Consider the following 25,129-nt stretch of genomic DNA (forward strand, 5'->3'; position numbering starts at 1 on the left):
TAAAAAATGTTTATTCAACAGGGTTTTATCCTGCAGCCCCTTGCATACATTGCTTCTGTCACTGCTGCTGCGGCGTTCTGGGTTGAGTCTCTTGATGAGGCTTTACAGTTAAGCGACTCCATTGGATGAATATATTTGACAAGCTTATGCTAGCCAATTCCTTTGTTTTCTGATGCCTTGTTCATTTGACTAGACTAACGGCTAAGAATTCTGTTTTTTACTATACTGGCGCGCAGAGCGCTATGGCTTATATCATGGTCAGCTGTCGTGACTTTAATAAATAAGCTACTTAACTTCCCTTCAAGGGGCAGACACTATTCGGGCCTGGTTTGAAGGAGATTATTGCTTATATCACTGGAGGAAAAGGTCATGCCCTTCCTCAGGATAGGTCTAAATCAATGGCAAAAAAAAAAAAAAAGTCTAATTTTCGTACCTTTTTAAAAACTTCAGGGCAGGTGTGGCATCCTCTTCCTCTAAGGCAAAACAAGAGGGAATTTTTGCTCAGTCCAAGGCGGTCTGGAGACAATCGGACCTGGAACAAAGATAAGCAGGCCAAGGAGCCTGCTGCTGCCTCTAAGGCAGCATGAAGGAACGGACACCTATCCGGTAACGGATCCTATAGGGGGCAGACTTTCATTCTTTGCCCAGGCGTGGGCAAGAGATGCCCAGGATCCCTAGGCATTGGAATTTATATCCCAGAGATATCTTCTGGATTTCAAAGATTCCCCTCCAAAAAAAGGGGAGATTTCGCCTTTCACAATTATCTGCAAACCAGATAAAGAAGGAGGCATTCTTACATTGTGTACGAGATCCATCCAGTTCCAAGAGAGGAACAGGGACAGAGTTTTTACTCAAATCTGTTTGTGGTTCCCAAGGAGAGGGAACCTTCAGACCTATTTTGGATCTAAAGATCTTAAACAAATTCCTCAGAATTCCGTCATTTAAGATGGAAACTATTCGTACCATCTTAACTATGATCCAGGAGAGTCAATAGAGGACTACAATGGATTTGAAGGATGCTTATCCTCACATTGTGATGCATAAAGATCACCATCGTTTTTCAGGTTTGCCTTTCTAGACAGGCATTACCAGTTTGTAGCTCTTTCCTTTGGGATATCTACAGCCCCAAGAATCTTTATGGAGGTTCTGGGGTCGCTTTGGCGGTCCTTAGACCGCGGGGCATAGAAGTGGCCCCTTATTTAGACGACATCCTGATACAGGCGTCAAACATCCAAATTGCCCAGTCTCATACGGACGTAGTACTGGCATTTCTGAGATCACATGGGTGGAAAGTGAACAAGGAAAGAGTTCTCTATCCCCAATCTCAAGGGTTTCCCTCCTAGGGACTCTGATAGATTCTGTAGAAATGAAAATTTACCTGACGGAGTCCAGGTTGTCAAAGTTTCTAAATTTCTGCCGTGTTTTTTTTTTTTTTTTTCATCCCATCCGCGCCCTTCGGTGGCTCAGTACATGAATGAAATCGGCTTAATGGTAGCGGCAAGGGACATAGTACCGTTTGCACGTCTACATTTCAGACCGCTGCAACTATGCATGCTCAGTCAGAGGAACGGGGATTAAACCTGGACCAAGAGACCAGAGATTCTCTTCTCTGGTGACTATGTCGGGTCCATCTGTCCAAGGGTATGACCTTCCGCAGGTCAGATGGGACAATTGTTACAATAGATGCCAGCCTTTTAGGTTGGGATGCAGTCTGGAACTCCCTGAAGGCTCAGGGATAGTGGACTTAGGAGGAGACCCTCCTTCTAATAAATATTCTGGAACTGGGAGTGATATTCCATGCTCTTCAGACTTGGCCTCAGTTAGCAACTCTGAGGTACATCATACTCAGTCGGACAATATACACGACTGTGGCTTACATCAGCCATCAAGGGGGAACAGAAGTTCCCTAGCGATGTTAGAAGTCTTACAATAATTCACTGGACAGAGACTCACTCTTGTCTATCAGCTATCCATATCCCAGGTGTTGAGAACTGGGAGGTGGATTTTCTAAGTCGTCAGACTTTTCTTCCGGGGGAGTGGGATTTCCTCCGGAGGTCAAGACCAAGCAGGAGAGGGCTTTGGTGTTTTTGACAGCGCCTGCGTAGCCACGCAGGACCTGGTATGCAGATCTGGTGGACATGTCATCCTTTCCATCACGGTCTCTGCTTCTGAGACAGGTCCCTCTACCTCAGGGTCCTTTCAACCATCTAAATAGAATCAATCTGAGATGGACTGCCTGGAGACTGAACGCTTGATGTTATCAAAGCATGGCTTCTCAGAGTCAGTCATTGATACCTTAATACAGACATGAAAGCCTGTCTCTAGGAAAATTGAACATAGATATGGTGTAAATATCTGATTGTTATGAATCCAAGGGTTACTCATGGAGTAAAGTCTGGATTCCCAGGATATTATCTTTTCTCCAAGATGTTTTTGAGAAAAGGGTTGTCAGCTAATTCCTTAAAAGGGGACAGATTTTTACTCTGTCTATTTTTTTGCACAAGCGTCTGGCAGGTATTCTAGACGTTCAGGCATTTGGTCAGGCTTTGGTTAGATCCAAGCCTGTGTTTAAAACTGTTGCTCCGCCATGGAGCTTAAACCTGATTCTTAAGGTTCTTCAAGAAGTTCCGTTTGAACCTTTTTTGTTCCATAGATATCAATCTTTATCTTGGAAAGTTCCTTTTGGGTAGCTAATTCCTCGACTCGTAGAGTCTCCAAGTTATCTGTGTTACAATGTGATTCTCCTTATCTGGTCCTTCGTACGGATAAGGTAGTCCTGCGTACCAACCTGGGTTTTTTCCTAAGGTGGTATCTAACAAGTACATCACTCAAGAGATAGTTGTTCCATGCTTGTATCCTAATCCTTCCTCAAAGAAGGAACGTCTATTACACAATATTGGACGTGGTTTGTGCTTTAAAGTTTTACTTACAAGCTACTACAGTTTTCATCAAACGTTCACCTTGTTTGTTGTCTATTCTGGACAGAGGAGAGGTCAAAAGACTTCAGGAGCCTCTCTGTCTTTTTGGTTAAAAAGCATAATTCATTTAGCTTATGAGACTGCTGGACAGCAGCCTCCTGAAGGGATTACAGCTCATTCTACTAGAGCTGTGGTTTTCACTTGGGCCTTTTTTAAATGTGGCTTCTGTTGAACAGATTTACAAGACGGAGTCTTGGTCTGCGCTTCATACTTTTCAAATTTAACAAATTTGATACCTTGCTTCTTCGGAGGCTATTTTTGGGAGAAAGGGTTTTTTACAGGCAGTGGTAACTTCCGTTTAAGTACCTGCCTTGTCCCTCCCATCATCCGTGTACTTTAGCTTTGGTATTGGTATTCCATAAGTAATGGATGATCCGTGGACTGGATACACTTAACAAGAGAAAACATAATTTATGCTTACCTGATAAATTTATTTCTCTTGTAGTGTATCCAGTCCACGGCCCGCCCTGTCACTTTAAGGCAGGTAATTTTTTCATTTGAACTACAGTCACCACTGCACCCTATGGTTTTTCCTTTCTCTGCATGTTTTCGGTCGAATGACTGAATATGGCAGTTAGGGGAGGAGCTATATAGCAGCTTTGCTGTGGGTGGACTCTTGCAGCTTCCTGTTGGGAAGGAGAATATATTCCATAAGTAATGGATGATCCGTGGACTGGATACACTACAAGAGAAATAAATTTATCAGGTAAGCATAAATTATGTTTTTTTTCATAAAGGTGGTGAGAGTCCATGAGCCATTACTCCTGGGGAATTCCACTGCTGGCACTTGGAGAAGGCAAAGATTTCCAAAACTCCAAGAGCATCCAAAAACCCTCCCACCTTACTGGTAAACTAGTCTTATCTTTGCCTCTGCAGGAGGAAGGTGAAGAATTGAAGTGCTCCAGATGTTTCTTCTGTGAGAGGGGTTCTCAGACCGATTTAACTCCAATTTTTCCCTCAAAGAGCTACTTTTTGGACAGAGGGAGGTCTATGGAGTATTGGGTAGTGGCACAATTTCACCCAGTGGGGGCAAGTCACAGGGACCTATCCCTTAGCCTCCTCAAAGGAGAACTTGCACTTCCTTGACAATGACAGAATGACAGTTTCCCAGACTTTGACCTGGGTAGAGAGCAGCAATTTCTGTACAATCTCTGCAGTTTATATTCCAGGGGTGAGCAATTAAGAAGCATACGTTGTCAATCACAAATCTCTTCATTCGCAGAAGTGGTCTCTTCATCTGGAGGTTTTCAGTCAGATAGTGGATTAATGGGGTCTTCCAGAAATAGATCTGATGGCTTCTCGGTAAAACAACAAGCTTTTTTTTTTTTTACTTTGCAAGGTCCAGGGATCCTCAGGCAGAGTTTGTGGATACTCTAGTAGATCTTTTGTTGTTTTGTCTACCTTGCATCTTTCCTCCTCTTGTTCTGTTACCAAGAGTAATAGCCAGGATCAAGCAGGAAGTCTGATTGTCTTAAGTTTATAGAAAAATATTTAGCAACTTACATATTGCTTTAAAAATATAGTAAAGTCAAACTAAAAGGGATAGTCTACTCCAGAATTGTTATTGTTTAAAAAGATAGATAATCCCTTTATTACCCATTCTCCAGTTTTGCACAACCAACACAGTTATATTAATACACTTGCTACCTCTGTGATTACCTTGTATCTAAGCCTCTGCAGACTGCCCCCTTATTTCAGTTCTTTTGAAAGACTTGCATTTTAGCCAATCAGTAGTGATTTAAAAATAACTACACAAGAGTGAGGACAATGTTATCTAGATACCACACATGAACTAGCACTGTCTAGCTGTGAAAAACTGTCAAAATACACTAAGAGGCTGCCTTAAAAGGCTTTGAAATTAGCATATGAGCCTACCTAGGTTTAGCTTTTAATAAAAAATACCAAGTGAACAAAGCAAATTTGATGATTTGATGAAGTAAATTGAAAAAGTTGTTTAAAATTACATGAGCTATCTGAATCATGACATTTTTACTAAACTGTCCCTTTAAATAAATTTGATAGCACATGAAATTTACTTCTAATATTAATTTTGCTTAGTTCTTTTGGTATCCTTTCTTAAAGGGTAATGCAACCCAACATATTTTTCTCATGATTCAGATAGAGCATTCAATTTTAAACAACTTTCCAATTTGCTTCTATTGTCACATTTGCTTTGTTCCCATGACATTGTATGTTGATGAGATACCTACGTAGGTACCTAGAGCACTATATGGCAGCAGTTTTGCAAGAATGTTATCCATTTGTAAGAGCACTATATGGCAGCAGTTTTGCAAGAATGTTATCCTTTTGTAAGAGCACTATATGGCAGCACTATTTCCTGCCCTGTAGTGCTCCAGGTACCTACCAACACAGAATGCAATGGGAACAAAGCAAATGTGATAATTTAAGTAAATTGGAAACTTTTTTAAATGTGTATGCTCTGAGTGAATAAAACGAAAATTGCTCTAACCAAAAGAGAATAAATGGTGATTGTGCTCAAGCTAAAGCATTTACTTTGACTTGATAATATGCACGCTATTTCTATTAGAGGTACAGAAAAGGTTTGAATTTCAGATTATTTGCATTTTTTTGCATCTGTAAAGTGCTATAGCCTTGAGAGCGGGGTAGGACCAAATGTAAACAACGATATCATGTAATTTAGGCAATATTTAGATGTCGTATTTCGGGGCTGGTCTGACCTTACTTGGCAGGATCAGACTGATATACTTCAGGAAAGTTTTCTTCTGTGAAAAGCACACTGGTCTAAAAGAGGCTGCTTCCGGGTGGTAAATCGCCATAGAACAAGCCACTGAGCTGTTGTTCGTTCCTGGTAGAGCGCTTCTCTCTTTGTATGCAAATTATTATGACCCTGGGGAAGTCTCCCTATGGGTTATGGGGGAAACCAGACGTGGACTCCTTGCCCAGTGTGCTTAGAGGAATGTGGCTGCACCTCACTGACGAGGCCCATAGGAGGCCGAAACAATCGTCTGGGGTTGTCATGTTCCTTGTTCAGAGGAGAATTGCCTGGTATTTCGGGGCTGGACTGACCTTACTTGGCAGGATCAGACTGATATACTTCAGGAAAGTTTTCTTCTGTGAAAAGCACACTGGTCTAAAAGAGGCTGCTTCCGGGTGGTAAATCGCCATAGAACAAGCCACTGAGCTGTTGTTCGTTCCTGGTAGAGCGCTTCTCTCTTTGTATGCACGTATTGCATCTTATACATGCAACCTAGAGGTAGTTTATATCATTTTGTATTATTTTGTATATGTAGTACAGTCAGAAAGATAGTACAGGTGATATAGACTATGGTTTGCATTTTACAATCTTCTCTGCCAGCATCGTTGGTTTGGTCTTTGAATTACCGGCAGGGAAAAATGGCCATTTTTAAAATAATTTTATTTAAAATATTAAAGGGACAGTCAACACCAGAATTTGTGTTGTTTAAAAAAGATAGATAATCCCTTTATTACCCATTCCCCAGTTTTGCATAACCAAGACAGTTATAATAATGTACATTTTACCTCTGTGATTACCTTTTATGAAAGCCTTTGCAAACTTCCCCCTTATTTCAGTTCTTTTGACAGACTTGCATTTTAGCCAATCAGTGCTCACTCCTAGGTAACTTCACGTGTGTGGGCTCAATGTTATCTATATGAAACACATGAACTAATGCCCTCTAGTGGTGAAAAACTGTCAAAATGCATTTAGATTAGAGGCGGCCTTCAAGGTCTAAGAAATTAGTATATGAACCTCCTAGGTTTAGCTTTCAACTAAGAATACCAAGAGAACAAAGCAAAATTGGTGATAAAAGTAAATTGGAAAGTTGTTTAAAATTACATGCCCTATTTGAATCATGAAAGTTTTTTTGGGACTTGATTGTCCCTTTAATGAATAAGTCTGGGTTTCAGAATTCCAGTTTAGGGGATATGTACCTGCACTAGCTTTGTAGGGTTATTTTGATTTATTAATATATGTATTTAGTAGGGATGGGTGAATGTGCTGAAAGTGTAATTTGTTTAATACAATAAACAGTCCTGTGGACATTCGTTTTGGACAATCCAATGTCGATAAGAATGAAAAACCATTAAATATCGTTAATCAAATGTTATTTCCTATTTTTTCCAATGGCATGGAGAGTCCACAAATCCATTCTAATTATGAGTGGGGATTCAACTCCTGGCCACCAGGAGGAGGCAAAGAACACTCCAGCAAAGGCTTTAAAGGGACATAATACTCATATGCTAAATCACTTGAAACTGATGCAGTATAACTGTAAAAAGCTGACAGGAAAATATCACCTGAGCATCTCTAGGTAAAAAAGAAAGATATTTAACCTCACAATTTACTCAGCTCAGCAGAGTAAGTTATGTGTAAAAAGTTATACTCAACTGCTGCTCAGGTTAAAAAAAAAATGAAGAAATGAACAGCAGCCAATCAGCATCAACAGTGCTGAGGTCAGGAACTCTTTTACTGTGATCTCATGTGATTTCACTTAACTCTCATGAGATTTCATTGTAAACTGCCTTAAGCTGAATAGGGAAATAAGATGAGAGTGCACGTAAGCTCGCTCCTTCCGCTGTCCCGGACAGACATACTAATTTACTGCTTAGAAATCCTTTACAATACGGTGTGGCTACTGAGAAACTTTTGAGGTAAAATATCTTTCTTTTTTACATAGAGATGTTCAGGTGATACATAATTGATACTATTATATCAATTTGAATGTTTCTATATCGAATATTGCATCTTTTCTCCAACATTGGTGTGTCCGGTCCACGGTGTCATCCTTACTTGTGGGAATATCTCTTCCCCAACAGGAAATGGCAAAGAGTCCCAGCAAAGCTGGCCATATAGTCCCTCCTAGGCTCCGCCCACCCCAGTCATTCTCTTTGCCGTTGCACAGGCAACATCTCCACGGAGATGGTTAAGAGTATGAGGGGAGTAGACATGATACTACATCATCCCCTACTGTGTCTACACCAGTTTTGCCCACGCAGGAGGCCCCTAGTACATCTAGCGCGCCAATGCTTATTACCATGCAACAATTGACGGCTGTAATGGATAACTCCATAGCAAATATTTTATCCAAAATGCCTGCATATCAGAGAAAGCGCGATTGCTCTGTTTTAAACACTGAAGAGCAGGAGGGCGCTGATGATAATTGTTCTGTCATACCCTCACACCAATCTGAAGTGGCCATGAGGGAGGTTTTGTCAGATGGGGAAATTTCAGATTCAGGAAAAATTTCTCAACAAGCTGAACTTGATGTTGTGACATTTAAATTTAAATTAGAACATCTCCGCGCACTGCTTAAGGAGGTGTTATCTACTCTGGATGATTGTGACAGCTTGGTCATTCCAGAGAAATTATGCAAGATGGACAAGTTTCTAGAGGTTCCGGTGCACCCCGACGCTTTTCCTATACCCAAGCGGGTGGCGGACATAGTGAATAAGGAGTGGGAGAAGCCCGGCATACCTTTTGTTCCCCCACCTATATTTAAGAAATTATTTCCTATGGTCGACCCCAGAAAGGACTTATGGCAGACAGTCCCTAAGGTCGAGGGGGCAGTTTCTACTCTAAACAAGCAAACTACTATCCCTATCGAGGATAGTTGTGCTTTCAAAGATCCTATGGATAAAAAATTGGAAGGTTTGCTTAAAAAGATTTTTGTACAGCAGGGTTACCTTCTACAACCCATTTCGTGCATTGTTCCTGTCACTACAGCAGCGTGGTTCTGGTTCGAGGAACTAGAAAAGTCGCTCAGTAGAGAGACTCCGTATGAGAAGGTTATGGACAGAGTTCACGCACTTAAGTTGGCTAACTCTTTTATTTTAGATGCCGCTTTGCAATTAGCTAGATTAGCGGCGAAAAATTCAGGGTTTGCAATTGTGGCGCGCAGAGCGCTTTGGCTAAAGTCTTGGTCAGCGGATGTATCATCCAAGACAAAATTGCTTAACATCCCTTTCAAAGGTAAAACTCTCAGAATTGAAAGAGATTATCTCAGACATTACTGGCGGAAAGGGCCACGCCCTTCCATAAGATAGGCCTTTCAAGGCCAAGAATAAGTCTAATTTTCGTTCCTTTCGCAATTTCAGGAACGGACCAGCCTCTAATTCTGCATCCTCTAAGCAAGAGGGTAATGCCTCACAGCCCAAACCAGCCTGGAAACCTATGCAAGGCTGGAACAAGGGTAAGCAGGCCAAGAAGCCTGCTGCTGCTAACAAAACAGCATGAAGGAGTAGCCCCCGATCCGGGACCGGATCTAGTAGGGGGCAGACTCTCTCTCTTTGCGCAGGCTTGGGCAAGAGATGTTCAGGATCCCTGGGCACTGGAAATAGTTTCTCAGGGTTATCTTCTGGAATTCAAGGAACTACCCCCAAGGGGAAGGTTCCACATGTCTCACTTATCCTTAAACCAAATAAAGAGACAGGCGTTCTTAAATTGTGTAGAAGACCTGTTAAGATGGGAGTGATACACCCTGTTCCAATGACGGAACAAGGAATGGGATTTTACTCAAATCTGTTCGTAGTTCCCAAAAAAGAGGGAACCTTCAGACCAATTCTGGATTTAAAGATCCTAAACAAATTTCTCAGGGTACCATCGTTCAAAATGGAAACCATTTGAACGATTCTACCCACTATCCAGGAAGGTCAATTTATGACTACCGTGGATCTAAAGGATGCGTACCTACATATTCCTATCCACAAAGAACATCATCAGTTCCTAAGGTTCGCCTTTCTGGACAAACATTACCAGTTTGTGGCCCTCCCATTCGGGTTAGCCACTGCTCCAAGGATTTTCACAAAGGTACTCGGGTCCCTTCTAGCGGTTCTAAGAAAAGGGGCATTGCAGTAGTACCGTACTTGGACAACATTCTAATACAAGCGTCGTCCCTTTCAAAAGCAAAGGCTCATACAGACATCGTTCTGGCCTTTCTCAGATCTCACGGATGGAAGGTGAACATAGAAAAGAGTTCTCTGTCTCCGTCAACAAGAGTTTCCTTCTTGGGAACAATAATAGATTCCTTAGAAATGAGGATTTTTCTGACAGAAAAAGTCAAAACTTCTAAGCGCTTGTCAAGTTCTTCACTCTGTTCCACGTCCTTCCATAGCTCAGTGCATGGAAGTGGTAGTGTTGATGGTTGCAGCAATGGACATAGTTCCTTTTGCACGAATTCATCTAAGACCATTACAACTGTGCAGGCGCAAACAGTGGAATGGGGACTATACAGACTTGTCTCCAATGATTCAAGTAGATCAGAAGACCAGAGAGTCACTCCGTTGGTGGCTGACCCTGGACCATCTATCCCAGGGAATGAGCTTCCGCAGACCAGAGTGGGTCATTGTCACGACCGACGCCAGTCTAGTGGGCTGGGGCGCGGTCTGGGAATCCCTGAAAGCTCAGGGACTATGGTCTCGGGAAGAGTCTCTTCTCCTGATAAACATTCTGGAACTAAGAGCGATATTCAATGCTCTCAGGGCTTGGCCTCAGCTTGCAAAGGCCAGATTCATAAGATTCCAATCAGACAACATGACGTCTGTTGCGTATATCAATCATCAGGGGGGAACAAGGAGTTCCCTAGCGATGAAAGAAGTGACCAAAATAATACAATGGGCGGAGGATCACTCCTGCCATCTATCTGCGATCCACATCCCAGGTGTGGAAAACTGGGAAGCGGATTATCTGAGTCGTCAGACTTTCCATCCGGGGGAGTGGGAACTCCACCCGGAGATCTTTGCCCAGTTGACTCAATTATGGGGCATTCCAGACATGGATCTGATGGCGTCTCGTCAGAACTTCAAGGTTCCTTGTTACGGGTCCAGATCCAGGGATCCCAAGGCGACTCTAGTGGATGCACTAGTAGCACCTTGGACTTTCAACCTAGCTTATGTGTTCCCACCGTTTCCTCTCATTCCCAGGCTGGTAGCCAGGATCAAACAGGAGAGGGCCTCGGTGATCTTGATAGCTCCTGCGTGGCCACGCAGGACTTGGTATGCAGACCTGGTGAATATGTCATCGGTTCCACCATGGAAGCTACCTTTGAGACAGGACCTTCTTGTTCAGGGTCCATTCAAACATCCAAATCTGGTCTCCCTCCAGCTGACGGCTTGGAGATTGAACGCTTGATCCTATCAAAGCGTGGGTTTTCAGATTCTGTGATAGATACTCTGGTTCAGGCCAGAAAACCGGTAACTAGAAAGATTTACCATAAAATATGGAAAAGATATATCTGTTGGTGTGAATCCAAGGGATTACCATGGAATAAGATAAAAATTCCTAAGATTCTTTCCTTTCTGCAGGAAGGTTTGGATAAAGGATTATCTGCGAGTTCTCTAAAGGGACAGATTTCTGCTTTATCTGTCTTGCTACACAAACGACTGGCAGCTGTGCCAGATGTTCAAGCATTTGTTCAGGCTCTGGTCAGGATCAAGCCTGTTTACAGACCTTTGACTCCTCCCTGGAGTCTAAATCTAGTTCTTTCAGTTCTTCAAGGGGTTCCGTTTGAACCTCTACATTCCATAGATATTAAGTTATTATCTTGGAAAGTTTAGTTTTTGGTTGCTATTTCTTCTGCTAGAAGAGTTTCGGAGTTATCTGCTCTGCAGTGTACTCCGCCCTATCTGGTGTTCCGTTCAGATAAGGTTGTTTTGCGTACTAAGCCTGGTTTTCTTCCAAAGGTTGTTTCCAACAAGAACATTAACCAGGAGATAGTTGTACCTTCTTTGTGTCCGAAACCAGTTTCAAAGAAGGAACGTTTGCTACACAACTTAGATGTAGTCCGTGCTCTAAAGTTCTTCTTAGAAGCTACAAAAGATTTCAGACAAACATCTTCTCTGTTTGTCGTTTATTCTGGTAAAAGGAGAGGTCAAAAAGCGACTTCTACCTCTCTTTCCTTTTGGCTTAAAAGCATCATCCGATTGGCTTACGAGACTGCCGGACGGCAGCCTCCTGAAAGAATCACAGCTCACTCCACTAGGGCTGTGGCTTCCACATGGGCCTTCAAGAACGAGTCTTCTGTTGATCAGATATGTAAGGCAGCGACTTGGTCTTCACTGCACACCTTTGCCAAATTTTACAAATTTGATACTTTTGCTTCTTCGGAGGCTATTTTTGGGAGAAAGGTTTTGCAAGCCGTGGTGCCTTCCGTTTAGGTAACCTGATTTGCTCTCTCCCTTCATCCGTGTCCTAAAGCTTTGGTATTGGTTCCCACAAGTAAGGATGACGCCATGGACCGAACACACCAATGTTGGAGAAAACAGAATTTATGCTTACCTGATAAATTACTTTCTCCAACGGTGTGTCCGGTCCACGGCCCGCCCTGGTTTTTTAATCAGGTCTGATGAATTATTTTCTCTAACTACAGTCACCACGGTACCATATGGTTTCTCCTATAATTTTCCTCCTGTCCGTCGGTCGAATGACTGGGGTGGGCGGAGCCTAGGAGGGACTATATGGCCAGCTTTGCTGGGACTCTTTGCCATTTCCTGTTGGGGAAGAGATATTCCCACAAGTAAGGATGACGCCGTGGACCGGACACACCGTTGGAGAAAGTAATTTATCAGGTAAGCATAAATTCTGTTTTTTCTATTCATAGAATACAAATACACACAAAAGAAAAAACAAAAAATGTATCATTTCTTTAGGAATCTATGAATATTCTTATATATGATCTGATTTCCAAGTAAAAAGATGTCTGTTAACTGCTAGATAGACCGTAACAAGGGAGTGGGAATCATAGAGTACCCTTAGAGTGTAACTCAAATTACGGATTAGGTGGCTCTCAGGGATTAGTTTTATTTTCTAATATTTTCCCAAATAGTTTTTGCTTCCAATCCCATCTTTCCAGATTATTGCATTTAACAATTACAAATATATTGATTCAACTTTTTCAAATTTGAATATTGCATAATTCTAATCAAATTATTTCAATAAATTCAAATTGAATATTACATTTAAACAATACATTAGAAATATTACATTTAAACAATACATTAGAAATATTACATTAAACGAATGTTAGAAAATTCAAAACAAACAAATGTGTTAAAATTTGTTTCATTTTTCGTATGTTGCAAATCATTCGCCAATCCCTATTATTTATTTATGTTTTGCTAAGTAACTAAACTATATTTGTGCTTCCATTGCTTATTTTCTATAAAAGAAGTTGATTAAACATAAAAGCAGTAACCCAGGCATTAAAAAAATCTGGTTCAATACAATGCGCTTAAACTTTTTTTTCTGAACTATTACAGTAAAAAAAAAAAATTTGATCAAGTAATAAGTATCCCCTTGATTTATACGGTAGTCATTTTCGTTCCATTTCCAGTAAGGGTTGTCTTTTAATTAAACATAACATTTGTGCAACTGACTCAAAGTACTTTGGCTGCTGTATGTGTTGGTAAGTCCTACTCAGTGGAAATAAACAACTAGCATCTGGTATTGTGTCCTCTTCCAGCTTGGCTTTTACCTATTAAGTATATCAATCCCCAGTCAAGGTTATGGAAAGTTGTTTTTTTTGCCTTGCCATGATGTGTTTACAGTAGATTATAGGGAAAACAGCCTCATAAAAGTCTGTCCAACAAGATATTATCCTCAACAGCTGCTCCATTTTGGTGTACCCTCTAAAGTACTGTATACAACTCCAAGCCAGATAAAAAGGTCACATTATTAAAGAAAACAGGAGAGACATGTAAGACCACCACAACAAGCTGTTATTTTCATTACTGAATACATTGTTAACATTTATTAGATATACATTTTTATTGGTGGTTTACCCATAAAACTTCCTTCAAAGTACTAGGCTGATTGTATTGTAAATGAAATAGTAAACAAACAACTGCAAAATACTATATTAGACTTTTTTTTATACATAACCATTTCATATTAGCATGTAGATTATAAAATATTTGTTACTTATACTAGCGTTGCATTAGATCTTAGATGTATTATATGCACATGTATATGTTTAGCCATAAAGGCACGTGGGGCTCTCGTTGCAAGAGGCACATATCACTGTAGAAGTAACAGATTTCACATTACATTACATTGTACCTGTAACTGTTATTTTAGCATTCATTAGGGGTAAATTAATGTCACAATATACACAGGTTCAAACTGAATTCATTTTGTATTTTAAATAATATCCAAAATTAGTTTTCTTAGTAGTTTTCCTTCTTTTATTATACTGAGATAGCTGCAGAAGGCATTAATATTCTTGCTTCTTGACTGCATTAAATACTTATTAAAGGGATTTGAAACCCCCAAAAATCTTCTTGTTCAGGCAGAGCATACAATTTTTACAAAGTTTCAAATTTACATCTATTATCAAATTTGCTTCATTTACCATGGGTTTCTTTGTTGAAGAGATACCTATGTAGGTGTCTGGAGCACTATATTGCAGGAAATAGTGCTGCCATCTAGTGCTCTTGCAGATGGATACAATTCTTGCAAAACTGCGGCCATATAGTACTCTAGACACGTACATGCTCCTGAACTTACCTCCTTTTCAACAAAAGAAACCGAGAGAATGAAGACAATTTGATAATAGAAATGAGAAAGTTGTGTAAAACTGCATGCTCTGTCTGACTCATAAAAGAAAAATATTGGGTTTCATGTCCCTTTAAAGTGCCATAAAACATGTTGAGATCTGTGCATATTCTAAAAGGGCTAATTAAGTAAAAACTAGTTTGCATAAAAAAGTATTTTAAAATAATTTTCAAAAATAAGCAAAATGACTAACATAGCTATGCTGTCTGGAGTAGACCTATCCCGCCTCCCCCTTATCAGTGTTTTACATCAGAAACACAGGCATTGTTTAAAGTCTGTTAAAGTCTTGTATTCTACCATATCAACGGTGGATATAGATGCAGCCATAAAAGGAATTGTGTGGGGGGAGTTAGAGCTGTACAATTCAGACACTTAAAAGAAAGGGTTAATGGTGAGGCACTGCAGTATAAATCTGCAGGTAAATTATTTAAAGTACATATTATATTTTGTCTTTATCCCAATCTTTAAAGGGACAGTCTACTCCAGAATTTGTATTGTATAAAAAGATAGATAATTCCTTTATTACCCATTCCCATGTTTTGTATAACCAACACTGTTATATTAATACACTTTTTACCTCTGTGATTACCTTGTATCTAAGCCTCTGCAGACTTCCCCCTTATCTCAGTTCTTTTAACAGACTTGCATTTTACCCAATCAGCACTGACTCTTAAATAACTCCACGGAAGTGAGAACAATGCTATCTATTTGACACACATGAACTAGCAGTGTCTGTCAAAACTGTCAAAATGAACTGAGATAAGAGACAATTCAACTGCTTAGAAATTAGCATATGAGCCTACCTAGGTTTAGCTTTCCACAAAGAATACCAAGAGAGCAAAGCAAATTTGATAATAAAAATGAATTGGAAAGTTGTTTAAAATTGCATGCTTTATTGGAATCATGAGTTTAATTTTAACTAGACTGTCCCTTTAACTGCAAAATGAACTATGGCAAGCACGTGGAAGCCATATTATCATAATATTCAGGTAATGCTTTATATCTAAAAATTAGTTGTTTGTGTTACAAAAATACTTTATCTTGCAAATAAAACCATTTTGCATTATTTTTTCCCTTCAATTAGAAATTGTCTTTAGATCTCACTGAACTTCAACGAGAAAAAGAATATATGGAACAAAATTTAGAGCAGATGAAAGTGCAGCTGGCTCAATTCAAAAGGTCATCAGAAGTGCAGTGCCCTGTGACTTCAGACCTGTCTCCAGCCGTCCCATTAACTTCATCAAAGAACATAGACCCAGAGATGAAACAGCTCCAGAATAAATTAAAGGTACAATACATGTTATCTTTGATACCAGTGTTAATGTTTCATTTACAATTATGAGCAACTAATGAAAAATTGCAGTAAAACTTACATTTTCTTTTGTTTAAATAATAGGGGTTCTATTTCAGTGAATTAGAATTCTACAAATTGTAGCTCACTGCAATCTATTAGAGATCCATTAAGAAGAAGAAAAAACATAAACATGGTTATCGTGTGGTTTCAATTTCTTTACACTGTGTAAATTCCACTCATACTTTGAATCGAAAGAATTTGACATTAGTATTCGTTCATTTTGAAGCATTTTCACATTTGACCTTTTCGATTTCAACATTTTGGACAGATTCAAGTGACATGTCCTTGTGGTTAACGTGGCATTTTTTTATTTTTAAATGTTAAATATTTTGTTCATGTTCATTTATTAGCCTCTGGGCAAGGTTCCTTGCCAGCTAGAAAACCTGGCCTCCTGGGTCCAGGCTTGATAAATGCATTAAATCCAAAGTACAGCAACAACGTTTCAGACCTGTATCCGGTCCTTAGTCATGTCATGCACCCTGGATAGCGCTTGCTTATTGGTGGCTACATTTAGCCACCAATAAGCTAGCACAACCCAGGTTTTGAACTAAAAATGGTCTTGCTGCTCTGCTTTACATTCCTGCTTTTTTAATAAAGATAGCAAGAGAACAAAGACAAATTGATAATAGGAGTAATTTAGAAAGTTAATATCTACTGTTACTGGAGGTAAAGGGGCTTTTCTTCCTCAGGGCAAAAAGTCTAGAGGGAAATCTAAAGCTTTTAATCATTTTTGTTCCTTTCACCAGAATAAGGAACCAAAGGTTGACTACTTTTCTAAGTAGTAAGGCACCTCTGGCTCAGTCTGGAGACCTTGTGCTAACTTGAGCAAGTCTAAGGAGGGTAAGAAATATATCCCCACTACTAGATCTGCGTGAAGGTGCAGTCCCCAATCCAGAAGTTCTGGTAGGGGGCAGGTTAAGCCTCTTTCAGGAGGCTTGGTTTCAATCTGTTACTCAGGGATAAGGAGTAGGATCCACAACAAGGCCTTGCAGAGGAAGTTTTTTTTCGGCCAATATTCCAAGGAATCCTGTAAAAGCTCAAGCTCTATTCCAGTCTGTCTCAGATTTCAAAGCTATGGGAGTGATTGTTACAGCTTCTTTGCAGGAACAGGAGATGGGATTTTATTCAAATCGCTTCTTTGTTCCCAAAGAAGGAAGGCACTTTCGGACCAGTTATGGATCTAAAGACAAGTTTGTAAGGATTCCATCTTTCAGAATGGAAACTATTCTAATTTTCAGTCAGCAAGGTCAGTTTATGCCCACAATAGATTTAAAGAATGCTTACCTTCATGTTCCGATTCACAGAGAGCATTTCCAGTTTCTGAGGTTTTCCTTTCTGGACAAGCATTTTCAGTTTGTTGCTCTACCATTTGGTCTGGCTACAGCTCCAATCATTTTCACAAAGGTTCTCTGTGCCCTTTTGTCTGTGATCAGAACTGCAGTGTTTCCATATCTGGATGACATTGTGGTTCATGCTCTGTCTTTTCCTTTAGCAGAATCTCACACCAGTAAACTCTCTGTTGTTTCAAAGATAACTTATTGTGATTTCAAATAAATTCAGTCTCCATGAGTCTTTCTCTAACAGAGCATAGAAGGTTAAAATTGGTGTCAGCTTGTCTGAACTTTCAGTCTCTCTCTCTCTTTCCCCTCAGTTGCTCTTTGTATGGAAGTTTTAGGTCTTATGATTGCAGCTTCTGTTGCAATTACATTTGCTATTTTCACGAGACCTCTTTAGCTTTGTATGCTTCGTCAATAGTGCAGAGACTATACTCAGCTGTCTCAAAATATATTTCTGGATCCCAATGCAAGTCAGTCTCTGGCTGGATCATCAGTTTATCATTTAGGGGGCTTCCTTTTCTCGTCTTACCTGGACTGTGTTCACTACAGATGAAAGTTTTTCAGGTTGGGGAACAGTTTGGTGGTCCTTGAGAGCACGGGGAGTTTGGAATCCTCGGGTGGAGAGGTTACCTATAAATGTTCTAGAACTCTATGCAAATTTTTAGGGAGCTTCTAGATTTTCAGACAGACAATATCACAGCACTGACTTAAGTCAACCATCAGGGGAGAACTGACATTTCCCTAGTCATGATGAAGGTATCTTGAATTCTTTTATGGGCAGAAATCAATTGTTGTCTAGTTTCTGCAATTCATATTCCAGGGGTGAACAACTGGGAAGCAGACTTCCTCAGTCATCAATCTCTTCATACAGGGGAGTGGTCTCTTCACCAGAATGTGGGGGTCTCCCAGAGATAGATCTTATGGCATCTATTTTTAACAACAAACTTCCCAGGTACTTTGGGAGGTCCAGGGTTCAAGCAGAGTTTGTAGTTGCTCTAGAAGCTCCTTGGTCATTTCAGCTTGCTTATCTGCTTCCTCCTCTAGTGCTTTTACCTAGAGTGATTTCCAAGATAAGCCTAGGGGAATCTTCAGTAATCATGATTGCCCCAGCTTGGCCTTGCGGGATTTGGTATGCAGATCTGGTTAAAATGTCCTGCTGTCCTCCTTGGCATCTACGGTTAGATCTTCTGTCTCAAGGTCTGTTTATCCATCTGGATCTCAAGTCTCTGTACTTGATGGCATTGAAATTGAATGTTTAATCCTTAAACATAGGGTATTTCTCTGATTCTGTGACTGAAACCTTAATGCAGGCTTGTAGGCCAGTAACTAGGATAATCTATCATAAGGTCTTTATATCTTGGTGTGTAGATAATGTTTTTTCCTGGAATTCTTTTAGAATTCCTAGGATTTTGCAATTTTTACAGGATGGTCTGAATAAAGGCCAGTTCTCTGAAGGGATGGATTTCTGCTCTTTCAGTTTGGTTCCATAGGAAGATGGCTAATCAAGGTTTTGTTCAGGCTCTGGTCTGTGTCAATTAATCAATCAATCAATCAAGCCAATTTATTCTCCATCGAATCAACTTGGTGTTAAGCGTTTTGCAGGCTCCTCCTTTTGAACCTATGCATAAGGTGGATATTAAACTACTTTCTTGTAAAATTGTATTTCTTTTGGCGATCTCTTCTGCTAGAAGAGTTTCTGAATTATCTGTTCTTTCTTGTGATCCTCCTTATCTTTTTTTTCATCAGGATAAGGCAGTTGTACAGACATTTTGCCTAAAGTAGAGGTATAGATATATATTTTACATTAACACACACACACACACACACACATATAGGACAGTTTGTTACAACCGTTAGTTTCCAACCTCAATAGTTACCTTAGGGACACTAAACATCTTTTGCAGATTCTGGAAAATAGCAAGTGGGAACCACACTACAGTTGGTTAACTGTGGATGTGGTATCCCTCTACTCCTCTATCCCACATGAGATGGGCCTAAGAGCAATACGGTTGTTTTTGGAGAGAGATACCACCTATACACCCAGCTTTATAAATTATATAATAGAGGTAACCAGCTTTCTACTTAAACACAACTATTTTTGGTTTGACGGCAATTATTTTCTCCAGATAAGGGGTACTGTGATGGGGGCCAAATTCGCCCCCTCATTCGCCAATCTGGGAACTTTACACCATATATGGAGAAGATACTACATTTGCTAATAAAATCAGGTCATACTATAGATTTATAGATTACCTGATTTTTTATATGGAAAGGAGATTTGATAGAGGTTGATGATTTCGTTAATTATCTCAATCAGAACATATGGGGTTTAAAGTTCACATTTGAGTTTAATAAAAACTCAATTTGTTATCTTGACCTGCAAATAATATCTAACAGTGAAACTAAAATAGTGGAATCATCAAATTACAGGAAACCGATTTCAGGAAACACTCTTTTTGCATGGGAAGAGTAGTCACCCAGGGAGTGTATAGAAGTCCATAGCAAAAGAACAATTTGTTAGATTAAAGAGAAACTGTTCTAACAATCAAGAATATAAAAAACATAGTGATGACTTAAAAAAGCGACTACATGACAGAGGGTATAACAAGAAGTTGATTGAGAAAGTGAAAAAACAGGTGGATGAGACAGACAGACAATGCTTGCTGATAGATACATCTAAGACAGCAGCACTAAGACGAAATACAGACCAAGTGACATTTGTCACACAATACTCTTCCAATTATGATGAAGTCTGTAAAATCATTAAAAAAACATCTACTTATGTTAGCAGCTTATGAAGGGCTGACAGGAATAGTAGAAAAGGGATGCAGATTTTTATACAGGAAAGGAGTTACTGTAGGTAACATTTTGTCACCCAGTGATTTACCACCTGACCATCTAACTAGTTCTTGGCTAACATCGAAAGGAATGTATAGGTGTGGCTACAGCCAGTGTATCCCTTGTAGCTTCATAGAAAGAGGAGAGAAGTTTAGATCCCATGTAACCTCTAAAGAGTACCAGATAGAGAGTTGTGTAAATTGTCGGTCAAAATTTGTAGTCTATATGGCCTGGTGTACTTGCTCAGAGAGACAATATATTGGATGTACATCCAGAGAGGCTAGGGAAAGAATACGCCAGCATCTCTCCCCTATATCGGATACAGAGGTTACTTATGTTTGTATGTTTATTTAATGCACATGTTGTGCTTCCCTGAGTATCCATTATTTATGTCATATCATTGAAATTGTATGCACTGGTCGTACTATTGTTGTACTTGTCTATTTTATTTGAAAACCTAATAAAAAATAACTTTTAAAAAAAAAAAAAAGAGCAGACCCCAGGTCAGAATTAGCCAAACACTTCATACAGGAACATGCCAGCTCCAATTTGACATTTAAATGGAAAATAATAGAAAAACTAAAGAAACCAAAAAGAGGAGGAGATTTGAATAAATTGCTGCTCAAATGGGAGGCTTTTTGGATATTCTATCTGGCCACCAGGATCCCCAATGGTTTTAATTCCCTGTATGATATCATTAATTTCTGGGAATAAATTAAAATTATTATAAGGCATCTAAATATCTAGTAACACCGTATATGTCCTTTAGTATGAATACACCCTGGAAATATGAACATTTACGGTATGATTAGCTAAGCACAGTTTCACCTAGGTCCACCCACCCTTTATTTATGTATTACACTTATAATAGAGACTAGATGGCTTTATACCAGCCAAGCAAATACAGATCATACCGTACATGAGAAGAATTTATCAGAAGGTAAATAAAACTATATGATATACAATACACTATGAAGGGTACATATATAAACATTATGAACATCAGTACTATATACTAACTAATATTAGTGAGACCAAGCAAGTGATAAGGGCAAAAGTAAGCATAATGTCCAGTAATTACAAGTAGTATTAGTTATGCCTGTCATGACGTTCAATATAATATAACATAATAGAATAAGTTGAATCTTAATACAAATCTACACGTTTATGATAATTAATGTGTTTAAATTGATTGTTCTCTGTGCTTGTCACCAGTATCTATTCAGAATGTATTGTAGACCCTATGTATATAGCGAAATACACATATATGCTCACATTTGTATGCGAACATGTCCATACTAACAATTAGACCTATATGTATATATATATATATATATATATATATATATATATATATAAATATATATATATATATATATATATATATATACATACATTTATTTGTATACCGGCAAGTGATCTGTCACATAAGAAATATTTGTTTATATATGCATAACTGCTTGAAAGCATGAGAGGTTTAATTAAGTTAAGGTATATTGAGTGAAAACATAAGTATATATATATACTGTATATATAAAGTGAGCAAAGTGATTTTGCAACACATGGTAGGCATAGGGTTAACCACCAAAGTAGGTGTTCATTTTGATTGTTTAAGGGTATTTCAGTGAACCAATGAGTAACCAGCTAATGGCACATATGGTTTTAATTACGTCTATGATTAAGGCTATGGCCAAAACATGTCAGACTTTTTTTGCTACCTAAAAGCTGTGTGATTTTTTACTTTTACCAATCCTTTTGACTTTATGTTGAATAAACTTGGGCTTTTTAAATGAAGATAAGTGCTTGCAGACTTTATTTCAAACACTTTGAGATATATATATATATATATATATATATATATATATATATATATATATATATATTCATTTAATAATAAATATTAAAAAAAAATTATTTGTAAAAAACATATGAATGTAATATATGCGTAACACGCTTCTTGTTTTGCGCTTTAGGTCTTAAGCTGGATAGATATATATATAGGAATATTATATTTGCAATAAAAATAACATTTTCTTTTATTTAACATTGTATTTTGCATATGTACACAAATATATACATATTTATGTATATATGCATACACACATATTTAAACATGTATATTTAATTTTTTATACAATATAGCCCTTTGCAGTCAAACACCTTGTCTTATAACATATACTTTTGAGCCCTTATGACTTTTTATTTATAGTTAAATTAATTATTTTGTATCAGATAGTGTTTATATGAGTGTAACTGTAATTTTTTATGTATTTATATTGTGTTTAGTGCAACTTTTTTAAACGCACTACCCTTTACTCGCGCTTATACAAAAAAACACACTGGGTTTGGATGGCGCTAATAGCTGTGGGACCATGTTTTTCTTTTAACTTCTCTATTCTCACAATAACTCTAAAATTATCCTTATTTGGACCGGGAATCAGTCAAATAACCTAGAAAGTACTTTAATTTCTCTTTTTAAATGGGGATATATTCTAACTGGAACCCTTTGAACAAATCCAATTTACACCTCTAAATATAGTGATTAAACGATTTTATTTGATGAATCACAAAAAAATATCATATTAAAAAATTGATCCAATCTACAAATGTTTCAATACCAAATTTAAACAAAATACTTATACTCTAAAGATCCTAATACTTGAAAACATTACCTAATCTCCTAAATACATAAATCTTTAAAATTCTGAGCAGTTCAATACCACACTCCACATTCACTCCAAAACACAATCGCACATACAGATATCTAAAATTCTTAAGCCGTATCCATACGTTATTAAACCATATATGTTGTATAAAATCCTTATAACTAAAATCCTTATCGCTAAAAGTCTTTAAAGCTGAAAATCTTTTGCATGCTTGTTAAAAAATAAGCGATTTTTCTCCGGAAATGAGTTTAATGTGGAAGGTGTCACTTTCAGATAAATACAATTGTTACCAAAAATTAGATAGTGTTTCTTTTGTAAGGTGTATCCAGTCCACGGATCATCCATTACTTGTGGGATATTCTCCTTCCCAACAGGAAGTTGCAAGAGGATCACCCACAGCAGAGCTGCTATATAGCTCCTCCCCTAACTGCCATATCCAGTCATTCTCTTGCAAGCTCTCAACATAGCTGGAGGTAGTAAGAGGAAAGTGGTGTAATATAGTTAGTTTTTTCTTCAATCAAAACTTTATTGTTTTTAAATGGTACCGGAGTTGTATTATTTTATCTCAGGCAGCATTTAGAAGAAGAATCTGCCTGCGTTTTTCTATGATCTTAGCAGAAGTAACTAAGATCCACTGCTGTTCTCACATATGTCTGAGGAGTGAGGTAACTTCAGAGGGAGAATGGTGTGCAGTTTAAGTTTTTCTGTGGATGGAATTTGCTAGAAAAAAAGCTGCTGATACCGGATTAATGTAAGTTAAGCCTAAATACAGTGATTTAATAGCGACTAGTATCAGGCTTGCTATCAGAGGTATATACTCTGATTAATGTGCAATATAAAACGTTTGCTGGCATGTTTAATCGTTTTTATATATGCTTTGGTGATAAAACTTATTGGGGCCTAGTTTTTTCCACATGGCTGGCTTGATTTTTGCCTAGAAACAGTTTCCTGAGGCTTTCCACTGTTGTAATATGAGTGGGAGGGGCCTAGTTAAAATTACAGACAGAGACATTCAGCAGTCCCCTGCATGCTTTAGGACATCTCTGAAGGGCTCAAAAGGCTTCAAAAGTCATATATTGAGGAAGGTAAATCCACAGCTGTTACAGTTGTTGTAACTGTTTTAAAAAAAAAAAAAAGTGGGTGCAATGCTCTGCTAACTTGTTACATACACTGTAAAAATTTTGTTAGTTTAACTGCCTTTTTTCACTGTTTTTTCAAATTTTAGCAAAATTTGTTTCCCTTAAAGGCACAGTAACGTTTTTTATATTGCTTGTTTAACTTGATGTAAAGTGTTTTCCAAGCTTGCTAGTCTCATTGCTAGTCTGTATAAACATGTCTGACATAGAGGAAACTCCTTGTTCATTATGTTTAAAAGCCATGGTGGAACCCCATATGAGAATATGTACTAAATGTATTGATTTCACTTTAAACAATAAAGATCAGCTTTTATCTTTAAAAAATTTATCACCAGAGGATTCTGGCGAGGGGGAAGTTATGCCGACTAACTCTCCCCACGTGTCAGACCCTTTGACTCCCGCTCAAGGGACTCACGCTAAAATGGCGCCAAGTACATCAAAGACGCCCATAGCGATTACTTTGCAGGACATGGCGGCAATCATGGATAATACCCTGTCAGCGGTATTAGCCAGACTGCCTGAATTCAGTGGAAAGCGCGATAGCTCTGGGGTTAGACGTAGTACAGAGCGCGCAGATGCCTTAAGGCCCATGTCTGCTACTGCGTCACAATATGCAGAAGCTGAGGAAGGAGAGCTTCAGTCTGTGGGTGACATTTCTGATTCAGGGAAACCTGATTCAGATATTTCTACTTTTAAATTTAAGCTTGAGAACCTCCGTGTATTGCTTGGGGAGGTGTTAGCTGCTCTGAATGACTGTGACACAATTGCAGTACCAGAGAAATTGTGTAGACTGGATAAATACTATGCAGTGCCGGTGTGTACTGATGTTTTTCCAATACCTAAAAGGTTTACAGAAATTATTAATAAGGAGTGGGATAGACCCAGTGTGCCGTTTTCCCCCCCTCCTATTTTTAGAAAAATGTTTCCAATAGACGCCACCACACGGGACTTATGGCAGACGGTCCCTAAGGTGGAGGGAGCAGTTTCTACTTTATCAAAGCGTACCACTATCCCTGTCGAGGACAGTTGTGCTTTTTCAGATCCAATGGATAAAAAATTAGAAGGTTACCTTAAGAAAATGTTTATTCAACAAGGTTTTATCCTGCAGCCCCTTGCATGCATTGCGCCTGTCACTGCCGCTGCGGCGTTCTGGTTTGAGTCTCTGGAAGAGGCCTTTCAGACAGCTACTCTATTGATTGAAATACTTGACAAGCTTAGAACACTTAAGCTAGCTAATTCTTTTGTTTCTGATGCCATTGTTCATTTGACTAA

At 38.8% G+C, this 25,129-nt stretch overlaps 1 protein-coding gene across 1 annotated transcript in view; it reads left to right on the forward strand.

The window, feature by feature from the left end:
* The window catches only part of CNTLN (centlein), a 969,919-nt gene that overhangs the window by 782,511 nt on the left and 162,279 nt on the right, over nt 1–25,129 (forward strand). Inside the window, exon 19 of the mRNA XM_053702639.1 lies at nt 15,611–15,814. Within this exon, the coding sequence (XP_053558614.1) occupies nt 15,611–15,814 (204 nt within the window). The remainder of the gene's footprint in view (nt 1–15,610; nt 15,815–25,129) is intronic.

This window comes from Bombina bombina, chromosome 2 (genome assembly GCF_027579735.1).
Source record: "Bombina bombina isolate aBomBom1 chromosome 2, aBomBom1.pri, whole genome shotgun sequence".
Lineage (NCBI taxonomy): Eukaryota > Metazoa > Chordata > Amphibia > Anura > Bombinatoridae > Bombina > Bombina bombina.